Source organism: Phocoena sinus, chromosome 4 (assembly GCF_008692025.1).
Source record: "Phocoena sinus isolate mPhoSin1 chromosome 4, mPhoSin1.pri, whole genome shotgun sequence".
Lineage (NCBI taxonomy): Eukaryota > Metazoa > Chordata > Mammalia > Artiodactyla > Phocoenidae > Phocoena > Phocoena sinus.
In genome coordinates this window covers 22,260,274-22,283,973 of record NC_045766.1, presented here as the reverse complement: position 1 = coordinate 22,283,973, position 23,700 = coordinate 22,260,274, and the positions used below count along the sequence as shown (strand labels likewise).

The window sequence follows — 23,700 nt, the reverse complement described above, 5'->3', positions numbered from 1 at the left end:
GTGGCTTGAGAGGCTGGAAAGCTTACTCAAAACTTTCCACAATCTCACACTGGGCATGATAAAAATGGGAGCCCAGGGCCCACCAAGATAGAGTGGCTCTCATAAACACCCAGGCTTTCTGTTGGAACCTTTGAAGGCCTATGCTTGAGTACAAAGGGTGAACAACATAGATCAGCCTTTACAAAGAGTAAAACCTAGCCTGGAATCAGCCAAATCCCTAACTGGATTAAAGTGATCGGTTTCCAGCCTAATCACATGCCAAAGGCTAAAGTAAATCTTTCCTGGAGGAAGAAAAAAATATCATCCAGAGTTTCAAGTTATCTCTAAAATAGCTCATATTTCAATGTCCAGCATTCCATCAAAAATTACAAAGCATGCCCTAAGACCACACACCAACCCACCCCCCGCAAACACAAAAACCAAAAAGTCAAAAACTGACAAAGAGCAGATTCACAGGAGACACAGATGTTGGAGTTAACGGACAGATTTTTCTTTTTTTGAAATAGAAAACAAAATGAAAAACTCAGCAAATACCTGTAAAGTATAAAATATGTCAAATGAAAAATTTAGAATTAAACAATAAAATAACCAAAATGAACATGTATTTAACAGATTAGCCACAGATGAAAAGAGGATTGGTGAAATAGGAGACAGGTTAGTCAGAGAGGGAGAGAGTATAAGAGACATATGAGACATAGTAAAATGGTCTATTATTCATGTAACTGAAGTCCCAGAAGAGAGGAGAAAGAACGAACAGGGGAAAAAAAAAAGCTGAAGAGATAATTGCCTGGAATTTTCCTAAACTGAAGAAAGACATCAAGGCACAGTAATCAAGAGCCCCTAGGAACACCCAAGTAGGATAAAAAGAAAATCACACATAGGTGCAGCATAGTAAAACTGATGAAAACAAAATATAAAGAGAAAATCCTAAGGTAACTAAAAAAAAAACAGGGACATTACTTACAAAGAGGTAACTGTAAGATGCTGACAAGGAACTATATTTGGTGATAAACATGCAATGTGATTGGTCCACAACAGCTTTCTTATTATCCAACCTCCTAGGGGAGGTTCAGTGACAAAATAGTGACAAAATTTAAAAATAAATCAAATACTTAAAGGGTATTATTCTATATATATTTCATACCACTAATTATATTAGGTTGATATAAGCAATTATATCACATTAATTTGTATTAGGCAGCATATTTAGGAACTTATTACTGTCTGAAGGTGTATATTCTAACTTTATTTCAGTTACTGCTACAAAAATTTCATATAGAAAAATCTGTGATTATTTTAATTTTATAGTAATGTATAGTCTTGGTACCATTTAGAAGATATTATGTGAATTTCTGCATACAATTTGGGAAATTCAAATGAATATAGTTATTTGGGCAAAACACAATGCATGCACTTAAAAACTTCCTGAGTCTAGGGCTTCCCTGGTGGCACAGTGGTTGAGAGTCTGCCTGCCGATGCAGGGGACACGGGTTCGTGTCCCAGTCCGGGAAGATCCCACATGCCACGGAGCGGCTGGGCCCATGAGCCATGGCCGCTGAGCCTGCGCGTCCGGAGCCTGTGCTCCACAATGGGAGAGGCCATGACAGTGAGAGGCCCGCGTACCGCAAAAAAAAAAAAAAAAAAAAAAAAAAAAAAAACTTCCTGAGTCTAAACATTTTTTTGTTTTATCAACATTAATAAATTAATTTAAACGACGATTAAATTAAATTTTAACAACCATTCCACAGAACTCAAGTACATTTCAACTGATGAAAATTTTTCTTCATATGAAGGAAACTTCTAGATTTCTGATGGATGCTTTTATATATAGTAATTAATTCTAGAAATCATTTTGGACACGACTGCCTATCTGATGAAAAAATAAAGGTTTTACTTAATACCTTCTGTTTATGGATGGATTTATTTTTTCTTTAAAGAAGTATTTATTATGATCTAGAATGGCTCATTCCTTTATTATTTCATGTTTATAAATTTATAAATGAAGTTTTTAAGATACCTTTATACTCATTATGTCTTAATTGAGCATGTAAAAAAACCCCTTGATTTATGCATTATTAGCTATAATCTTTGGATTTTTTTAAAATGCTTGCTTGTTTTAAACAAGGGCAGAGGCCATATTACCACCCCACACACACCAAAAAAACACAACCTATAAAACAATCAATAACTTATGGCAGGATCCAGAAATTCAAGATAAGCCTGTTGGTAAAAAGACTTATTAACTAAGTAATTACATCAAAAGGATGTGATTGATATTGCATCTGGATTCACTGCTTGTACAAGTTGTGTGAGACAAACACCCTTAATTAATGAGAGCACCAACTTCTCCATATGACAGATTTGGTTTAATCAGTCTTATATAAAGGCATACTTTTTATCATAGTACCTAAAAAATAAAGAAAGGAAAAATACTTAGTTATTGTGAGCTCCAGGACCAAATAGCTAAAAGCATGGCTGCAGATGACCTAAGCCAAAAGAAGATTTATAGGAAGGGGCACCGATACAACTCATATTAACTTCGTTTATGTGGCAAAGAACACAGAGAAAGAACACCAAGTGAAATAGGATGATAACCAGGACCACAAACTTAAGGAAGAAAATGCTTTGAAAAAGAGGGAGCAGTCAACAGTATCAAAAGTTGCTGAAAGACCATGTAAGAGGAGGACTAAAAAATGTCCACTAGACTTAACACAGTGTCATGCGTAACATTACTGAGAGCTGTCTACACTCTCCCTCCAACCCACTGTGGGGTTTGAAGGCAGATTAGAGTGGGTTGAGAAAAGAATAGTTCAAGCCACAGGGGGACGCTGCAAAACAAAACAAAAAGAAAAGGAAAAAAAAGTGTAGCAAAACACACTCATGAAATATTATTGTCTTGAATGTTTGAAAAGAAAACTGAAAACAATTAACATTAACAGCAATAATAAAGCATCTGGGAAACAATTCAAGGTAAGAGGTTAGTGTTCTTAGCAATTTTTGAACTGTTTTGGTATAAAATCCATCTTACTACTATGGAACCCTTTCATCTGAGGGCTAAATTATGTTTCTACATGTTACTTCCCTAGAACTTTAGAACTGAAGGGAATCCTATATACTGAAGTTCTCATGTCACAGTTGAAGATCCTCAGACAACAATAATGTAGCAACTCTTTTGGGTACAAATGCCAATTAGAGCTAGGAAATCAAACATCTCCTCTGAAGTAGAGATACCAATCATTTCCTCTACCTAAATCCCTTTCTTAGGGGACAACGCCCCAAAACTTTAATCCCCAATCATATCAAATTAGACTGCAGTGGGCATCTGACCCAAGTCTGCCAAATTTTCTCTCTAAATTGTGGCAGAGAACTGAGTCAGACCTTAAGAGGGTGAGGGGGCCGTATGCTCAAGTAGGCTCAAAGATGGATGTGGCATTTTTTAGCTGTCAACAAGAAATTAGAGTGGATTTATAGAGAGAAGCAGAAGGGAGAGACATGTTGGTCTCATAAGACATACGAAAAGAATACCATGGAATCTCATCATTAAACAACGTTTTCTTTCTTTCCCCTTCATTTTGCAAAGTGAATAGTTATTAAAATTAGAGCAGGGGCTTCCCTGGTGGCACAGTGGCTGGGAGTCTGCCTGTCAATGCAGGGGACACGGGTTCGGGCCCTGGTCTGGGAAGATCCCACATGCCTCGGAGCAGCTGGGCCCCTGGGCCACAACTACTGAGTCTGCGCTCTAGAGCCCACGAGCCACAACTACTGAGTCCGTGTGCCACAACTACTGAAGCCCACGTGCCTAGAACCTGTGCTCTGCAACGAGAGGCCCCCGCAATGAGAGGCCTGCACATCGCAGCGAGGAGTGGCCCCTGCTCCCACAACCAGAGAGGAGTCTGCGCCCAGCAACGAGAACCCAACACAGCCAAAAGAAAAAAAAATTAGAGCGAAAAATAGAGAGAAAACATTAACTACTCACTTTACAAAATAAAAGGGAAAGAAGAAAAAGACTATTTAAACAGTGAGCACTTATACTCAAGAAGCACAATGAGCACAGGAGTAGGGAGAAAGGAATCAGTGGGTCTCAATCCTATGTGCCTACTGCTGTGTTGAGAAGTCTACACTTTAAAGATACAGCTATTTTATGTGGTGGTCAACCAAAAACAAACAAACCACCCATTATTTTAGTTTACTTTATGAGAAATTAAAGTCTTTTCAAAAATAATTCTAGGAGAACTGTATCTAGTCTATTATAGTAAGAAACCTGATCTCCACTTAGCATGCAGCTCCTACGTAAATGCCTGACAACTTTCTAGCTCTCGCTGGCCATACTGAAATTCTTGTAATTATACTCCAAGGAGCTTCCCAGGAACTTTCTAATGTCCCTCCCTTTTTCTGTGAGCTAATTTGGGTAAGCTTCTGTGCCTTATACCCAGATTTTCCTAAGTGATTCTCTTAATAATCTATGTTGAAGCCTTTTTAGGACCAACAGCACAGAATAGTGAAAGGCAGTAAAGCACCGTGGTTAGGAGTTTTAGAATCAGACATGCTCTTTATGGGAATGATGGTTCCATCACTTAATAGTTTTGTGACTTTGCAGATGTCATTTAACCTCTATGAATCCATTTTCCACATCTACAAAATAGAGGTAATGCTACCTACACCTCATAATGCTACTCTGAAGATTAAGTCAGATAAAATATATTAAATCCTTAGTACTGTGCTAGATATATGCTGTTCTAATTACTAATAGTGATTATTAAATTCCTGCTGAACTCAATCTGTCTCACAGCTTTCTCCTATGGCTCCATCAACTGCTCTTATTTCCATGATATTTTTATGAAATTTTATAAAACTTATGCAAGTGAACAAATTCATTAACAAAATAGGATCTGTATGAATCAGGCTGCTTTTCTAACTTTTTTAGACTCACGAGGTTGATTTAATATTCCTAGATCAGCTTTGGAGCGAAACAATATTCCCAATGTACCAGATTAATGTGATAAGTGTCATGCACCCCCTCCCATCCCCTAAAGTACTCTTCCTTCTAAAATTTATTTTAAATAGTGAGTAGATCTTACAAATCAACTATCATTTAAGACAAAAGAACTGTAAAGGTTAAAAACTCACGGTTATGAAAATAATTCGTAGCAAATAAAAAATGTCATGATATCTAACGGTTAAATGCTGTTTGCAGATTTTCGTGTTTCAGCCATGAGTTTTATACATACAATCAAATAAAAAGCCTGTTACCCAGTACTGATCTCTAATACCATCTCCAATAATTATATAAAGAGTATTCTATAGAAATTTCTAACTTTGGAGAGCTGGGTCCCTTAAATCCTTTAGCAAGTAACACTGGCCACAAGAAAAAGAATGGACTTTAATAAACTACATCTTAAAATAATCCTCAAACTTCATTTTAGACCAAATTCTCAAAGCCTTTTCTTATCTTTCTTTTTTGTTAAAACTATTAAAAAGAAAAACTAGCACTTCAAAACTTTCATGTCTGCCTTTTGGTAAAGGCGTATTAGGGAAATGGACACCTGACTGACTGGTGGTAAACAGACATTTTACATTTGTATAACTATTAACAGCTTTCAAAATACTCTTAAAGGTATTTCATTTAATTCTCACAATCGTATGAGTCAACATGGCAACTTTCATTCCCATTTTATAGAAATAAAATTCAAGGTCAGTAAAATAACCACATATGAAAATTAGGACCTCAATTTTTAGACTTCTACTTTAAAACCCTTTCCACTTCATCACATTGCCTCTCACCTGGATCATTTACCATACAGTATAACTGGGATAAGAATAAAAGTTATTGTCAAATGGAAAGAAAAGAACATTAAAATGGGGTAGGGTGGAAAAACAGGAGAAGTTTCAATTATATTTTATACTTAAGAAGGGGTCTTAGCAAACAAATACTTAATTTTTTGAGAATTTAATCAAACAGAATGCTTGAGCGGTTATGAGGAAACAGACACAGGCACTTTATTTGCAAATACCTGTGGCGGTGTGTGCAGTACTTTTTTCTTACCTAAAACTTCTGTTTGAGTCATAGTGGAAAATTATAACTTCTTTTAGAGAAGAAGAATTCTGCTTGCAGTTATGCCCTTGGGAAATGGTTTCACAATCCTTATCATATTTTATAAATAAATAGGGTTACAGAAAAAGGATTCCCTTTAGATAGAAATAATTTCTAAGAGTAACTCAGACTTTTGAGAAACAAACACAAAAGTTAAGCTACATGGCTAAACATACATCTTTATTCTTTAAGATCTCTTACTTTGGCAAGAGGAAAGAAGAGCTTTAAAATAAGTAATGATACCCTTTCAAATAAAAAGAAAGATGAACAAAAGGAAGGGTAGGTATGGGAATGAAAGCTCTGCATGGTGGGCTCAGGCATGGTTTGAATGAATAACATTTTCCCAAGTCTAGTGTATTAGAGAGTAAAGAGAGCATCCTGGTCAGAACAGATGAAATAAATCACAGACTTCTAAGGATTCTCCTCAGAATTAATAAAATATATCTTTTCCATTAAAACTGTTTCCCCATCTAAAAAAGTAAGTAATTTGCTACTGTGACCCAAATAAAAGAACTATGGAAGGAAAAAAAAAGTCCTCCTAACATAACCCCCCCCAAACACATACACGTGCACATACACGTACATCATTCTTGATTTCATGTGGCGAGGCATTTCCTTCCAGTTATATGTTACTCAGAGGTCTATAATATTTGGTGCCAGAATTTAAAATAAGGTATGATAAGCTCTCTCTAAATGAACTAGTATAATTAGTTCGTTTTACACTTATTTTCTGTGTGTGACAATCTCTTCCATCACTTAATCCTTAATATTTACCTGAACCTCTGAATTGGAATCAATAGGCTGTAGTGAAAACCAAGTTTCTCTGCCACTGTGGTTACACAAGTCTTCTTTTTTGATGGCTACTTTTCCTGTAAGAAATAAGTAAAACAATGAGGAAACATATTATATATAATCATTAGCAGTTACATATAATACTTTGTAGAAAACATTTAAAGATAATTTGTATCTGTTGATATCAAAAAATCCATTTTTATAAAGCGTTTTTCTATATCCTAAAAAATGAAAATGTGCCTCATTTCCCTCTACCCATTGGCAGACCCTTCTCTGGGCCATTGTGAATTAGGGGTTTAGACCAAAACTCAGTTGTATTTATATGCAACTGCGTTTTCAACGTACAATGATAGTGCAAACTAATCCTCTCAACTCCTTAACACTATGAATAAACCACATGTTCTGGCTGAGCAGACATATCTGCATTTAATGAGAGTTTATAAGCTCCAATTAAGAGAACAGAAAAACAGTATCATATGGTCACTAATAATTTTGAAAACTGACTTGAAATTATGGGATTAAAACAATTTTATTAAAAATTTGCTTTATCAAAACACTGTAAACACTGCTTATGCTGCTTCAATGCATACACACACACAAAAAAAAAATCAAAGCAGTTCCCTAAAGAGTTTCTACATCTCAGAGACAGATACAGTACAATGAACAAAGTAGTATGAGAGGAAGAAACAGAAATGTTCTTATTATAATGAAGTATTTGCCATGTTGGTACAAAGCATTTCCTTCCTCAATTCAAGTTTTAAGAAGTAGACATAGTTTTGCATATGACCGACAATTTGTTCCAATATTCAACACAAAAGCTTCAACAAAGGATATATGCTAAAGTAAAAAATAGTTCACTTTATTTTATCAAACAAGAATTTCCATTTTAAGTACCCTAATTATACTTCATACCCTTTTCACTTATGACCACCTTGATCTTTTAGTTCAACATTTGAAAACTTTGAGAAAACAGTAAAAAAAATTTCTGTCAAGATATATCAATTTTTGTGTATCAAGTGGAAAGAAAAGGCGTAACAGGAAAACAAACACAGAAAAACTGTCTTTAAAATTTTATTCTAGAATTAGACAGTGGTAATGGTTGCACAACTCTGTGAATATACTTAAAACCATTGCATTGCACACTTTAAAAGGGTAGGTTTTATGGCATGTACATAACACATCAATAAAGCTATTATTTAAAAATTTAATATCATAAGACCCTTATTCTACAATTTCCAGGATTTTTAGTTTTATACATAATTTATGAATGTGTATGTAGATGTACATACATGTGTATGTATAATGCATACAAACATCACTAAAGCAAGCACCCAACTTAAAAAAAGGGTTTTTAAAAAAGTTTATTCAGAAGTTTTCTGGTTTGATTCATTTACTGATTCAACAAATAATCACAATGGCTTTGTATTTTAAATGGTGAGTTGATTTCCAGACTTCCTTAACCAAAGTCTATTTAACCAATAATGCTTCTAAAAACTAGAGTAGGAATCTACCTGTTCTATTTATAACTCACAACTCAGATCACTGGAAACACATCTTCTTTGTCACAAGTGCCTTCCCAAGAGAGAATCCTCTCTTAGTTCACAGGTTAAAAAAAAAAAAATCCTAGGGCAAGGACCCTCTTCCTCCTATTTCATGTCTCATGTATCCATGGTACTCACTGTCACAAAAGAATTGAATGGTTCTTGTCTTCTGAGGGGGAAACTCTTTTCTGACTAGCCGTATAAATAAGCTGTTTGTAACCTGAGAAAAACCTGCAATTTTATTGCCAGCTCTTATTCTTATCAAGTTCCTTTTAAGATGTCAGTTTCTAAAATGTAAACATTTAGTCAGCCTGAAGAAGCAGGGAAGAACACATGATCTCAAGAAGTCAGAGAAACTGACAAAGAACAACAGAGAAAAATAAAGAAAAATATTTGAAGTCATCAGGTATTAGGATACCTGCAACCTGTTCAGCACTTCAATAGGCAATATAACATATGAAAAAGAAATATATGTCATCAGCCCTAGGGAATCAAACAGGGTAGAGAAGGGTTAGGAGGGGAGGGAGGGAGGGAAAATGAATAAAAGAATGAATGAGAAAGGTGGGAAGGTAAAGGGGAAAGGCATTTGGAGAAGGAAGAGAGGAACAGGGAGGGGAGGAACAAGTGTCTGAAATACAAATAAGACCAAAAACATTGTTCATCATTCTTATTCGTTGTGAGTTATCCTTAGTTTAACAGGTTAGATGACAGCTTTTAAATATTAAAGGTAGGCAGTCTGATACAGTGGAAAGAGCACTGAACTGAAAGAAAAGCCAGCATTTACTGAACAGCTACCAGGTAGTAAATATTCTTACACATTTTGTTTAATCTTCATAACAATCTTGGGGGAAGAGCATATATTACAGATGAGGAAAGCTGAATGATATCAAAAACCTGCCCACTAATAAGTGCTAAAGCCAGCTTTCAAAACCAAGGTATGCCTGCCTGTTCATGTTCCTTCCAACACAGACACTAACTCTGTGGTGTCTACACTACAGACACTACAGACACTAATTCTGTTACTTATTAAGCTGTGTGATCTTGGGCAATTTATTTAAATTCTACATCTCATTTACCTCCTCTGTATTTGAAACAACTTTCAGCTCTAATGAAACCTATTCCATGCCTCCAACAGTCTCCAAAGTGTTTTAGTTTAATGTTTACTATTTTAAACAAAGTTAACTCATTATTTCACTAGCTGTGAGATCACCAACATTGAAAATAAACAAATATATAAATAATCAACCAACCACCCCAGGAACCAAATACCCAACACATTATTTAAAGGTACCATTTCATTTCCCCACTGTACTGACAAACCCATAGACAGAAAGAGCTTAGACCACATATATACACACATATATACCAGATGCTATATTAGTTCCTTAAAATCAGACAAGGAGAAGAAACACAAAAAGAAATGAAGGAACTGTGGACACAGAAACCATTTCTGTTGGTCTCTAAGTAAAAAAAGTATTCTTAGCTTTCCATTAGCACTTCTAAGAAGCATTTTCTTACCATCTGTAAATATCATGTTATACTAGGCCCCCATTTTTAAGCACAACATATTCTTAGAAATTTCATCCTGATACAGATCACCAACTGGCAAAATCTTGATGGCCTTGTTCCAACTTGGCTACTAGTAGAAATGGCTGAAAGGGCAGATAAAAGTAGCGATAAGTGTGACTGCCTATACAAGATGAAAAAGAACCAGAGGACTGAACAAATTCTGGCAGTATCAGTAACAGCAACTCAATCGATGGCAACACTTAGATGCCTTCGTGTACAGGGTTTAGATTGATACCTTTGGGTCTCTGTGGTAGACTGGTACATTAATGGCTTCCAATAAATCATACTTCCTTGTTCTGTGCCACTGTATGGTCCCCTCCAGCACTGACTCTGGGTTTGGCCATGCCACTTACTTTTGCCAATGGGACATCAGCAAATGTAATGCAAGTAGTCTTAATAAGCACCTGCAGTAGGGCTTACCCTCTTGCAACCTCAATACCGTGTGGAGTGGAAGGCCCAGATAATGGACAGCACCAGCCATCAGACATATGGGTCAGATCATTCAGCCCAGTCAATTTTTCAGGTAACCGCACATTAGTGACCCCAGGTGAGACCACCAGAAGAACCACCCAGATGAGCTTGGCCCAAATTGACAACCTGCAGAATCATGAGCAAATATATGATTGCTAAATTAAGCCACTGAGTACTGGGGTGTGATTTGTTATGTAGCAATAGATAACTGATACAGTCCCTACGCAAGCAGACACAAAAGTGTAGTCATAAGCAATTTTTAAACAGTAGGTTTGACTTAAGAGCTAAATGCCAGGAGAAATTACAATTCAAAGGGTTTAAGAAATACCTTCGCTATCTTAAACCCAACCTTATTTCATAGGTGAACAAGGCCTAAGAAGGTAGAGTGACTTATTTAAGGTCACAAAGGCAGTTAGTGATAGAGTCATGAAAGGAATTCAGGTCTCTAATATCCTACTGAAATTCTCTTATAACATTCTAAACCATGGGGAAAGAAAAACAAGTTAACCAGTCTACTAAGATAACCATGGTTTAACTGCTTAAGCCTAGATCCCTCTGAAAACTAAAATAACTAGAAAATACACATTAGAAGGTTAAATATATATGTTTTAATATTATTAGGATCCTCACTGGAAATGGAATTTTATTCTTACATGAAGTTTTTCTCTTCTCTTTTTCTCCTTTTTTAAGGGAAGAAGACACTGTAACTTAGGACAATAAATCACACAGTAAAAGACTTTTAAAGCCGTAATTTTACAATTTTCTACCTTCTTGCAGCTTGGTTCCTATGTTTCAAGTTTTCAATTAATCTATAATCAAGTTTTCATACTAACTGTTCCTGGCATATAAGGATTCCTAATATGAAAAACTATGCCCCATATTAATAACAGTTATTACTTCCAGGAAGGGGACTGGGAGGGGAGTCAGTGGCCAAAATTAATTGTCTGTAATACTATAATTAAAATTTTTTTTACAAAAAGGAAAATATCCATATACTATTATACAATTAAAAATAAAAAACAAACAGGCTGGGCTTCCCTGGTGGCGCAGTGGTTGAGAATCTGCCTGCCAATGCAGGGGACACAGGTTCGAGCCCTGGTCTGGGAGGATCCCACATGCCGCAGAGCAACTAGGCCCGTGAGCCACAACTGCTGAGCCTGCGCGTTTGGAGCCTGTGCTCCGCAACAAGAGAGGCCGCAATAGTGAGAGGCCCGCGCACCGCGATGAAGAGTGGCCCCGGCTCGCCGCAACTAGAGAAAGCCCTCGCACAGAAACGAAGACCCAACACAGCCAAAAATAAATAAATAAAGCAGCTTTCATTTAAAAAAAAAAAAACAACAAAAATAAAACAGGCTTTTAAAGCTATTCAACAAGTACACATTCTTAGATCTTCTTAAGTTTTAAAGGTGGCTCTCTCAACCCTAGCTCAAATTTCATTCCCAGAAAATGCTATGGCACTGTTTAGCCTACAACTGGGCAACTCAGTTATAAAATAATTGAGGGAACTCAATTTCCAGTAGCTCAAAATTTAAAAAAACAGTGTCGCGTAACTTTATGAGTTAATGACAAAAGAAAAATACGTTAAAGTTAAAAAAAATGTAAAAATTTATAAGTGAAAATATCAAGATTATTTTCCAACTTTAAATTAAAGGCTATGTACGAACTGTGTTTACTTTAATAATAATAATTCCTATCTGTAAAAGGAAAAACAATTTCTACTAAATGTAGAAATTTTATTTCTTAATAAGAATAAACTTTTTTTTTTAACAGTTCCCACACCAAGTTATGGCCTTCTGATACCACTTCTCAAAGGACTGATGTTTACTTTAAAAACAAATAAAAAAACAAAACAAGGGCAACTTTTGGAAATCATAATTATAAACCTCAACTAAAGGCCTTTCCAAGAAATACTATATAATGACTACTTGTAAATAGGTAATGAAAATTACAAAACACTTTCTTAAAATGTTTAGTCAATCAAAGATACACACTCTCTCAAGGGTCATTAATAATCACCAACAGCCTCTATCCAATCTTTATCCTACTCTACCTCTCTCTAGTCTTGCCATTAAAAGATCTCCTTGCCTTCTGAGATATTCATCTCTTCTCTCTCTCTTCCAACTTCCTGATACATTTAATCAATCTTCACTAAAGCCACATTTTCCCTGCTACCCTCCTTAAATGCTCCCAGGGCAATTTCATTCATTCCAGTGGAGGCTTCAAGTATCACTCAGTGCTAATGACTCTCAAATCCATACCTCCACATCAAATCCAGATTTCTTCTCTGAGATCCAGATCTGTATTTCCAACAGTCAACCAACATGTCCACCAAGATACTCCCCAGGTAATGCAAGTTTAACTTGTTTGAAATCAAAGTCATCATCTCCCTTTCCCATCCTGAATGCTCCGTATCTCAGTTAATGACAACCATAGAAACAAGACCATTTTTAACTTTTTCCCTTCTTATATCCTCTTTATCTTCTTAGTACCTAAATCCTATTTAAAGCTACTCCTGTGAAGTACATTCCCTCATTTGCATTTCCACTGCCACTACCCTACTCATCTCATTTGATAATAGCCTCCTTGATGGCCTCCCTGCCTTTAACCTCTCTCCGTTCTAAAGCATAAACTATAGATCAGGGGTCCCCAACCCCCAGGCCACGGACCCATACTGTTAGGAACCGGGCCGCACAGCAGGAGGTAAGTGGCAGGCAAGCGAGCAAAGCTTCATCTGTATTTACAGCCGCTCCCCATCGCTTACATTACTGCCTGAGCTCCACCTCCTGTCAGATTAGTGGCATTAGATTCTCATAGGAGCACGAACCCTACTGTGAACTACACAAGCGACAGATGTAGGTTGCACGCTCCTTATGAGAATCTAATGCCTGATGATCTGAGGTGGAGCTGAGGCGGTGATGCTAGCGCTGGGGAGCGGCTGCAAATACAGACTATCATTAGAGAGAGGTTTGACTGCACAGAGACCATAATAAATCAACTGCTTGCAGACTCATATCGAAACCCTGTCGGTGAGTGGCAAGTGAAAACAAGCTCAGGGCTCCCACTGATTCTGCATTATGGTGAGTTGTATAATTATTTCATTACATATTACAACGTAATAATAATAGAAATAAAGTGCACAATAGATGTAATGCGCTTGAATCATCCCGAAACCATCCCCTCCCCAGGTCCACGGAAAAACTGTCTTCCATGAAACTGGTCCCTGGTGCCAAAAAGATTGGGGACCGCTGCTACAGATGACATGTTTAAAGTAGATGTTCATATACTTTAAAAATATGTGTATATATAGTTATATATATGTATACACACTTTAAATACGTAACCTATAGACTCTGAGTTTGTAGTTTGAAAGTTATTGTTTACACCACAGGAAGTTGTTAAACTACAAAACTATATTCATATATGCAGTTATATATGATTTTTAAAAGGTTCCTCATTCTTAAAAGGCTCAACACTACTGTCCACAGGATAAAGTCCAAATTCCTTAACACAGCTTTGAGGGTCCACCACAACTTGGTCCAATTCACATTCCCAGATTCATCTTCTACCACCCTTGGCCTAAGTGATTTACATTTTCCAGCAGATACACCACAAACATGATCCACTTTTTCTTCTCTGCTTCTGCTAATCCCTATTATCTTGAAACTTCTTCCTTTTCCTACCTAGGTAGTCTCTGTTAATCCTCCACCAAACATAATTAACTCTTCTTTACTCTGTGCTCCCAAGTACTTTGTTCCTACCTCCAGCACAGACCCTATTAAATATATTAAGATTACAGTATAAATCAGCCTGAAAACCTGGGAGCAACTTGAATCTTATTCACCTTAATATCCCCATCTTTTGTATGCCACATAGACAAGTGTTTGTAAATGTTTGTTTAATTGAATTAAGGATGGAGCCTCAGGGGTGATCCATAATTAAGGGTTTGCTACATAGAGAAAAGTCTACATATAAGTAAAGAAGTCAGAAGGAAGACAACTAGGAAAATACAATGTCATTAAATTGCCTTTTCCTTGGCTTTCAACAAGTTGAATAAGCAATCCAAAGAGTCTAATGTGACACAGAGGCAGACGAGGATTGAAAACTATGAAAATGCTTTTTGTGACAAAGTATTTGTTATGTATATAGCTGACAGAAGTTAACATATTTATCAAATATGGATGCATAAGAATAAATAAAAGATAAAATTCCATCCAAAAGAAAAATAAGCAAAAGAATTAACAACTAATTCATAGAAGAAAAATGTAAAAGACCAATAAACACATGAAAAAATTCCTCAAGTTCACTAATAATCAGAAAATACAAGTTAAAATGAAATATTTCTTTTACCTATCAAACTGGAAAAAAAATTTTTTCAATGATACTATCCAAGAATGACCAGGGTATGGTGAAATGATTATGCCCATGTCATGTTTGGGGGAATGTAAATTAGTACAATATTTCCGGGAGCCAATGGAAAAATATATATAGAAAAAAACCTTAAAAATATTCAAACGCTTTGGCTCAGTATTTTCACCTCTAGGAATTTATCCTAGAAAAAAAGACATGCAAAAATTTATGCAGAAGGATGTTCATAGCAACACCATTTAGAGTAACAAAAATTTGGAAACATAAATCTCTACCACGAAAAGAGTAGTTAAGATAATACATTCCTATAGAAAGGATATTTTAAAAATTACTTGTGAAAAATATTTAATGACATGGGAAAAGGATCATTAGATGATATTAAATGAAAAAGGAAAAAAACTTGAATAAATAGTACAATGTAATAATATAAATGTGTGAAATAAAGAATGGGAAGAAATACACAAATTATTAACTATAACTGTTCTTATGCAGTCATTACCAATCCCTTAGAACATGTAATAATTTTACAATTAAGAGAAAGTATTATTGTTTTTAAAAGGTTATTTTATCTGCTCTAAAATGATTTTTGGCAAACTTCAAAAACAAGTTTGTCAGAAAAATGCAGTCAGATTACAGCGATTTAAAAAGAAAGAAGTAGGAAGCAGAAGGATATAGACCATTTGTTAAGGAATTCAATAGCAAAAGCAGAAACAATTTAGACGGTAGTTAAGAGGTCAAAGCCAAATAAAGCGTAATCATTTGAACTGTAGGACATGAGCATGTTTCAAATGGGAAAGGAGAGATGGAGATGATGAAATTCAGGACACTAAAAAGGGAGAGTAACGCATGTAAATTACACACCTCTACCTGTTATTCAAAGATAGTAGTGCAAAGACCATGAACGTGACAATATGTGGCCAGTTAGTTTTGTCCTAGTCGATGCCTACAGATCATACCTCAGACAATTACTTAAGAAACAGTTACAGGTCACCAATATAGCCAGAGAGAAGAATATGACTAGATTAAACCGAATTATTACTTCTATTAGAAAAACTTCAAAAACAGATGGTCTTTGGTGGGGATCAAATACTGTGATCTTTGTAAAAAACATTCTTTGAACCATTCAACAATATTTACAGAGCATTTACTAAATATAAGGCACTCGGGCAGTGACAGTCTCTGCCTTCATAAATATCATATATATTCAACTAGAGCACCTAGACATTAAACAACAAACTGATTTGTCAAATCAGATTCATATAAATCAGAGTTCTACCCAGGATCAAGCTTTACTAATAACATAAAAGAAGTAGACAAATAGACTCTGATACACCTGAAAAACAAACAAACTGATGAACAACTATAATGAATACTACAGAAAGGGACCCACCAGGTACTATGGAAACATATGGTACCATGGCTAGTGGGAGATTGGTTATGTCACTTCCCTGAGGAAGTGTCACCCAAGCTGAGCATTCAAATTAAAAATCAGATCCACAAATGAACATGAAGTCTACAGGAAAGGATTAGAAAGTTGAGAATATATTATTCTGTTGTTTTCAACACTTTATACTTAGAGAAAGAATGAATATAAACATGAATGTTGTGATTAAAAGACAATTATGAATAGTACATACCTATACGAAGGTCTCTTTGTAAAACATTCTTATCATAAACATAGAAAGACAAATACTGGAAAGTTCTTGGAATCTCAAAGTAAAATTCTTCACTGAAAAACGGGCTAAAGAGAAAAGGGGGAAAGCTCATTAAATTTAAATTCAACAGTGTCCTCCTATAATATTTTCAATAAAATAAATTAAAATTGCAGATTAAACACCATAAAGAAAAGCTTCAAGGGTTCCAAAATAATTCTCTATGCTAAGTTTCAGCTAAACCCTGTACAAACCAAGCTGAACTCTGAAAGGACCTCGATTGCCAGGCTGGGCTCTGAACAAACAGATTTTCTGGAGTCCTGTGGACAGAAGATCCAGTAACTGCCTGGGGTCATGCTCACCTAAAGTGGACGCAAATGAGAGCTGAGGACAGTGTCATTCATACCATCATCATCTCAAAAATATGTAAGTCACAGTAATACATAACACCTAAAATGAATAATGCTACGTAAAATGTTATTTTAAAACATACTTTAAAAAATTAAAATAGGTTATTTTTAATCAACTTTACTGAGGTATAAACTACATAAAATAAAATCTAATTTAAAGTACAGAGGTTAATGACTTGATTAATTTATAAACCTGTAGAGTGTCCATCCCAATCAAGATATAGTAACATTGCAACTCCCCACGAAGTTCCCTCTTGTTTCTCTGCAGTTACTCCATCATACCTGTCACAGGCAACCAGTGATCTGATTTCTAGCACTAAAGATCTGGTGTAGGATTTCATATAAATGGAATCAAATAGTATGTACACTTGTGTCCAGCTTCTTTCACTCAGCTTAATGTCTATGATATCTGTTCCATCTTGCTGTGTACATCATTAGTTCATTTGTTTTAAGTGCTGGGTAATATTCCATTTATGAATATTCCACAATCCATGCTCCTAGTGATGGCATTTGAGTTGTTTCCAGTTTGGGCTATTAAAAATAAGGCAGCTATGAATATTTTTATACAAAGCTCTTTTATGTGTTCAGTTCTTTTGGACAGGTAACTAAAAATAGAATTGCTGAGTTAAAAGGTAGGTGAACTTTTAATTTATGGGAAGCTGTCAAACTGTCTCCAGTGCGGCTGTGCTATCCTGCACGCCTACGAGCAAGGGATAAGAGCTCCAGCGGCTCCACGTCATTGTTAACTTTTGCTACTGAAAGCCTTTTTAAAATTAGCTACTCTACAACATTATAAATCAACTATACTTCAATAAAAAGTTATTTTGGAAAAAAATAGCTGTTCTAGTGAATGTGACATGATAAATGTATATACCCGTGTAATCTCTACCCCTATCAAGATAAAGAACAAAGTTCCCCTGTGCAATGACTCACTCCATACTGTCACGGGAACCAGTGATCTGATATCTATCGTGACACATTATGTTCAAGAATGTGTAGTGACAGAAGGGGTTTTAAACTGCATTTCCCTGATGACTAACGATGCTGAATATCTTCTCCTGTGCTTGTTGCCCATTTGTATATCTTATTTTAGGAACGATTTGTTTGAGTTTCCTCCACATATTTTAAAAGGTTTGTCTGTCTTCTTACTGGGTTTTTGGTCTGTTTGTTTGCTTGCTTTAATAAATTCTGGATGCAAGTCCTTTGTCAGAATATTTTCTCCTAGGTGTGGCTTGCCATTTCATTTTCTTGACAGTGTCAAAGAGCAGAAGGCTCTGATTTTGATAAAATCCAGTTTATCAGTTTTCCTCTTTTATGATTGGTGCTTTTGGCATCCTAAGTAAAGAAATCTTTGTCTACCCCCAAGTTGCTAAGAGTTTCTCCTACGAAACAGCTTATTTTTCTAAGTTCATTTTAAGAATGCTCTTTTGATATTTAAATTCTCCTATGAAGACATGAATTTCTGAAATTCTAGTTAACATCTTTTGTCAAGAGTACCTCTTTCCTGAGAATGTTTAAAGAACAAAAGGTACTTTAAAAATGTCACCATAAAATGCAATCTCTTCAGGATGTCACAACTTAAAGAGAAGCTAAAATGCAAAGTAAATGACTCTTAAAGAAGTCATTTCTGACTCTGTCCAGAAAACAGTTGACTTAGCTTTTTAGTTGTTTTAATACCCGGGCAACTTTTGTCAATATATTTTTCACTTCAAACGTAACCAAAATAAACTTAAAAGGTGGTCTGTCAAAATAGTCTTTCTAATTAGTCTCAATATAGCAATCAACACAAAAACAACTATTAGGCAAAGACAGGTTTAGGTATTTCTCTCCTTTGCATCATTTTATATACAATTGAGAATTTCCTTTATATATTACACATCCACACTCAAATATTATTTTTAAAACACATTCTAAAGCCAAATAAGAACAAGATGAGAATTATTCACTAAGTCATCTATATCACTGTATCATCACAATCTCAACAATCTAATCCCCACATCTGGGCGCCCACATCTTTATTTTATAAATTAATTAATTAATCCATTTGAAAAAAAGTTTTCAACAACGTTGGTTAGAAGCAATAACTAGACATACAGTTTTTATAAAGCAATACTCTACTGTTATCACTGACCTATAATCCTGCATATCACTCCTAAGGAGATTCCTGGTGTGGGGAAGAGAAGCACTAGGTACAAGAAGTGTTGCTACTCAATTTGTTTATAGACCACCTACTTCTTAAAAGGATTTGAGGTAGAGATTTAGGAGCTATGGATTCCATATGTGACTCCTACCTACCTACCATGAAAAATTCTATATCCAGACTACCTATAAAAACTATAATATTCAGAACCCATAAAAGATCTAAATGATATCTACTGACTTCTGACTTAACAGCTTATCACAACATTCACTAGGGTAGAAAACACTGAAATGAAAGCAAGGTGAGCAAGGGTTTATACTACAAATTCTTTCACCCTATTCCACAAGGAAGAACGCTAGGAGGCACCTAGAATCCAAGAAACATGTAGTTTAATTATACTGAAATGACCTAAGGTAACCACTGCTAGCCTTAAAATATCTTCCAAGTTGCTATGCATCTAGCATAATAATTTAAGATGGATAAAAATACTTGGTTTTATCATTTTCCCCACACAAATATCTGGAAAGGCAGGCAAGAGTTCTGGAAAAATAGTAAGCTTATTTTAGTTATTCATTTACAAAGCTATATTACGTACTAGAAACTACCACAAATATTCAATTTATTGAAAATCACTAGTTTTGTATATAACTGATTTTTGTTTGATACGGAATCAACATACATTAAATAACAAATTGAGATTTAAATAGTTTCAGGTCCCTATCCCAGTTTTGCCTCTAACTTCCTTTATTACATGCACAAATTATTCAGGCTTTTGGTGACTCAGTTTCATCATTTATATAAATAAAAACAAATTCTAATACAACAGGGATAGGTGATTTACGATTTAAAGATGTGAAGTATACTACTTCAACTCCCCTTGGATTACTAAATATTTCATCCACCATACGTTCATTCCAACAACTCTTCATTCCCTTATTTTAAGTCTTGTCTCTGAACAAGACTGCAGCCTTCCAGTACAGCTCTGCACTAGAATTATATCCACAAACACTGTTACAGGGAAGAGGTGGCACATCTCAATTTTATGAATTATAATTTACTATGATACTCTCGCAGTGCTATTACATTTCCAAAAAATGACAAATCTACGTAAGAGTTCATTCCCTTACAATGCCCTACTTAGTTAAGTGACTTTTATAAACGTTAAGGGGCAATTTATTCTCAAGAGAAATAAAATAATGATGTACTTTGAGAAAAGTTCAAATGAGTGGGCAAAATTTAGCCTAGAGAAAAAACTGAGGTATATTGGTAGTTGTTTTCAAAAACTTGAAAGAGTGTCACGTGAATGATGGATTAAACTTGTTCTCCAGAAATCCAAGGGACACAATTAGGAACAATTAAGAGGAAGATATATTTTGAGGCAACAAAAAGCCACATGAAAGCAAGCACTGTGGCTATCTTGTTCTTGTGGATGTATGAATAAATAGCACCCAGCAAGTTCTTGGCATATGGGAGGTTCTCCTTTTGCCAGACATTAATCAATTAAGTGTAAGAGCTTTTCAAGAGTCAGAATAGTTCTAAGACCTAACAGGCTGCTTTTAGGAGGCAGTGAACTCCTTGGTCACTGGAACATTATTAAGCAAATGCCATATGACTACTTGTCAAAAATAATTGTCGGGAGGAACTAAGCGTAAGGCATTTAGTCCAGCTCAAGGAACATTAAGGTTCCTTCAAACTCTGAGATTCTGTAACTCTAAAAATGAACTCAGAATCTATAAGGAAAATAAAAGTTTCAGATGAAGAAAGTCTTCTTGATGATTACAGTCAGGAAAATGTGAAAAATTTTTATTCAATATATATCATATGAATGATAATTTACCAATCTTTTACAAACCTTAAAGATTTTTCAACAACTTGGGTACGATAAACTTCTTCCTGGTCCAAATTTATGGTGCAGAAACAATCTCTCATTTTGTTGGGTCCAAGATATGGCAATAAATTTTTCGCTTCACCTGTTGGCACAAAAATTAAAACTGGTGTTAAAGATCACCAGCTGCCTCATGCTAAGTCTTATATGGGACACATTAAATCCAAAAGAACATATAAGATATAGCACAGAAGAAAAAATTAGTAATTAAGAAAGATAATCAACTTGATCTAAAGGAATGTGGTGAGACAGAAGGGAGGAGCTGTGTGTAAAGGGGCATGTGAGGCCATGTTATACCACCGTATCCCTGATCCTAGAAAAGAGCAATGTCCCCACTTATGTCCTCATCCCATCCCACCAGCACCACCCTAAAGACATCTCCACAATTAATCCCCCTTTCCTGTATCATTAATTTTCCTCTCTACTGGATCATTCCTGTAAACTCATAAACAAACTCTGATATTTCCCAATTTTTAAAAAAGCACAAAAAGAAAAAAAAAAAAACTCCCTTGACTCCGTCTCTTCCCTCATGATATCATTCCATTTCTAGACTCCCTTTCACAGCAAAACTTCTCAAAAACAATCATCTCTAGCCATTGTCTCTAATTCCTCACCTTCCAATCATTCTTTGACCCTCTCCAATCAGCTTTTAACCCCATGACAACAGTGAAACTGCTCTATCTAGGGTCACCGATGCCTTCCATATTGCCAAACCCAATGGCATTTCTCTGTCCTCATCATACCTGATCTGACAGCACTATTTATTTAATATAAGTGAATGCTAACATCCCTCCTTAAAACTCATTCTCTTCTTGGCTTCCACAACACAGTAGTTTTGGCTTTCCTCCTGCCTCATGGACCTCTGCTGACTTCTTTCCCTCCTCACGTCTCTAAATGTTGCAATGCTTCAGGGCTCAGTTCTGGACCACCTTCTCTTCTTTCCCTATGCAAATTCCTTCAGTATATGGTGTTCATGCTGATGACTCCCAGATACACTGCCTCCCAGTGTTTCCAGGCCTGATTTCTCCTCCTCAACATTAGATATGAATACTCAACTGCCTCCCTGGATATCCAGTAGGCTTCTCAAATTTAACAAGTCCCAGAAAAACCATCTGATTTCCTCCCCTAAAACCCACTCTCCCCCCAGTCTACCACCATCTTCCTCTCGTTTTCTCACCATGCTCCCCAAACCTCCCACCCCCACGTCCAGTCCATCAGTAAATCCAGCAGAACTCCAAAATAAATCCCAAATGCAACCACTTCTCCTTGCCTTCATTAGTATCACCCTACAATCCACTCTCCATCAAGGAGTATGATCTTTTAAACATACTTTTCAAGTCAATTACCCCCCTACTCCAATGCCATTCCATTTCAGTTAGAATACAATTCCATTTTTAAATGCCCATTTTCATGGTCTACACAGCCCTACTGAACTGTCCTCTCCTCTCTGACCTCTTCTCCTCCCACTCTCCGCAGTGTTCACCTTCTTTCCATTCATCAACCATGTCAAGCTTGTTCAAGCTTAGGGCATCTGCCTGAAATGCTCTAACCCTACATCTTCATATGGCTGCCTTTTCCTATCATTCAAGTCTCAGCTCAAATGTCACTTCCTCAGAAACCTTTCCTGACTATTTATCTAAAGTAAATAATCCTGCTACCATATTCCATGTCTCTGTTTTCTTCAGAGCCTTTACAACTATCTGGAACTCTTAATTTTTACCTAAATGTTTATTTCTGGTTCCCTCATTCTTTGGGAGTTCTTGGTTTCCTCCTTCAATGCATGAGAACTTACTGAGCCCCAAGATCTAAAATAGTGACTATTAAATACTGAGAAATATTTGCCGAATGAATATTAAAGAATCAAGTAAGTCTAGTTTCGAAGTTCTTGTGACATGCTCATTGGCTAAAAGGACATACAAAACTGTGGGTGCTGAAATCAGACACCAGTGTACTAAATTAGGAAAGCAATGTAGTTGGCATAAGGGAAAGAGCATTTCCATGAGAATCATGAAACCAATGTTCCTGTATTACCTCTGCTACTAAGTAGACAAATGACTTCAGACAAATCTCTGAAGAACAGTTTTCCTAACGAAAGCCTGGGCTAGATAAACTCAAGTCTCTTTCTGCTTACCAACTTTACAACTAAAGGCCAGGGACTTCCCTGGTGGCCCAGTGGTTAAGACTCCGTGCTCCCAATGCAGGGGGCCCGGGTTAGATCCCGCATGTCGCAACTAAAGATCCCGCATGCTGCAACTATAGAACCCACATGCCACAACTAAGACTCGGCACAGCCAAATAAATAAATATTTAAAAAATAATAAATAAAACTAAAGACCATTTAAAACAATATCTTTTAAAGAAGTCTAGCAGAAACTTAAGAAGCACCTATGAAAAACTCAATAAACAAATGATTTTTTTTTAATTAAAATTAGAAAAATCAGGGAACCGTCCCTCAGAGCAATCTGAGAGGCTGTCTCTCAGGCTTAGGTCCTGAGTAAGTCCACCGAATAAAACAGAATTCTCAAAAACTAGAAGTAGAATAAAATAAAATTAGAAAAATCAATGGAAAGGCACCAGTTAGATACTCACTGTTATTAAGTTTGTCACTGAGAGATTAGGGGAAAGAAATCAAGTTACCACATCATAGAATAAGCATCTCAAGTCAAAATAAAGGAATCTAATCTTTTAAATGACCCCCAACTTGCCTAATATGGGTTGGCCTTTACAAATTCACATTTCCTAACAGGAAAAATAATATATATTTGAATTTGTATCCATCCATCT

General features: G+C 35.9%; 1 protein-coding gene across 1 annotated transcript in view; it reads right to left on the bottom strand.

Moving 5' to 3' along the window:
* The window catches only part of RASA2 (RAS p21 protein activator 2), a 119,215-nt gene that overhangs the window by 74,096 nt on the left and 21,419 nt on the right, over positions 1-23,700 (bottom strand). Inside the window, 3 exon segments of the mRNA XM_032629677.1 lie at positions 6,866-6,960; positions 16,467-16,570; positions 20,884-21,001. Coding sequence (XP_032485568.1) covers positions 6,866-6,960; positions 16,467-16,570; positions 20,884-21,001 — 317 coding nt within the window.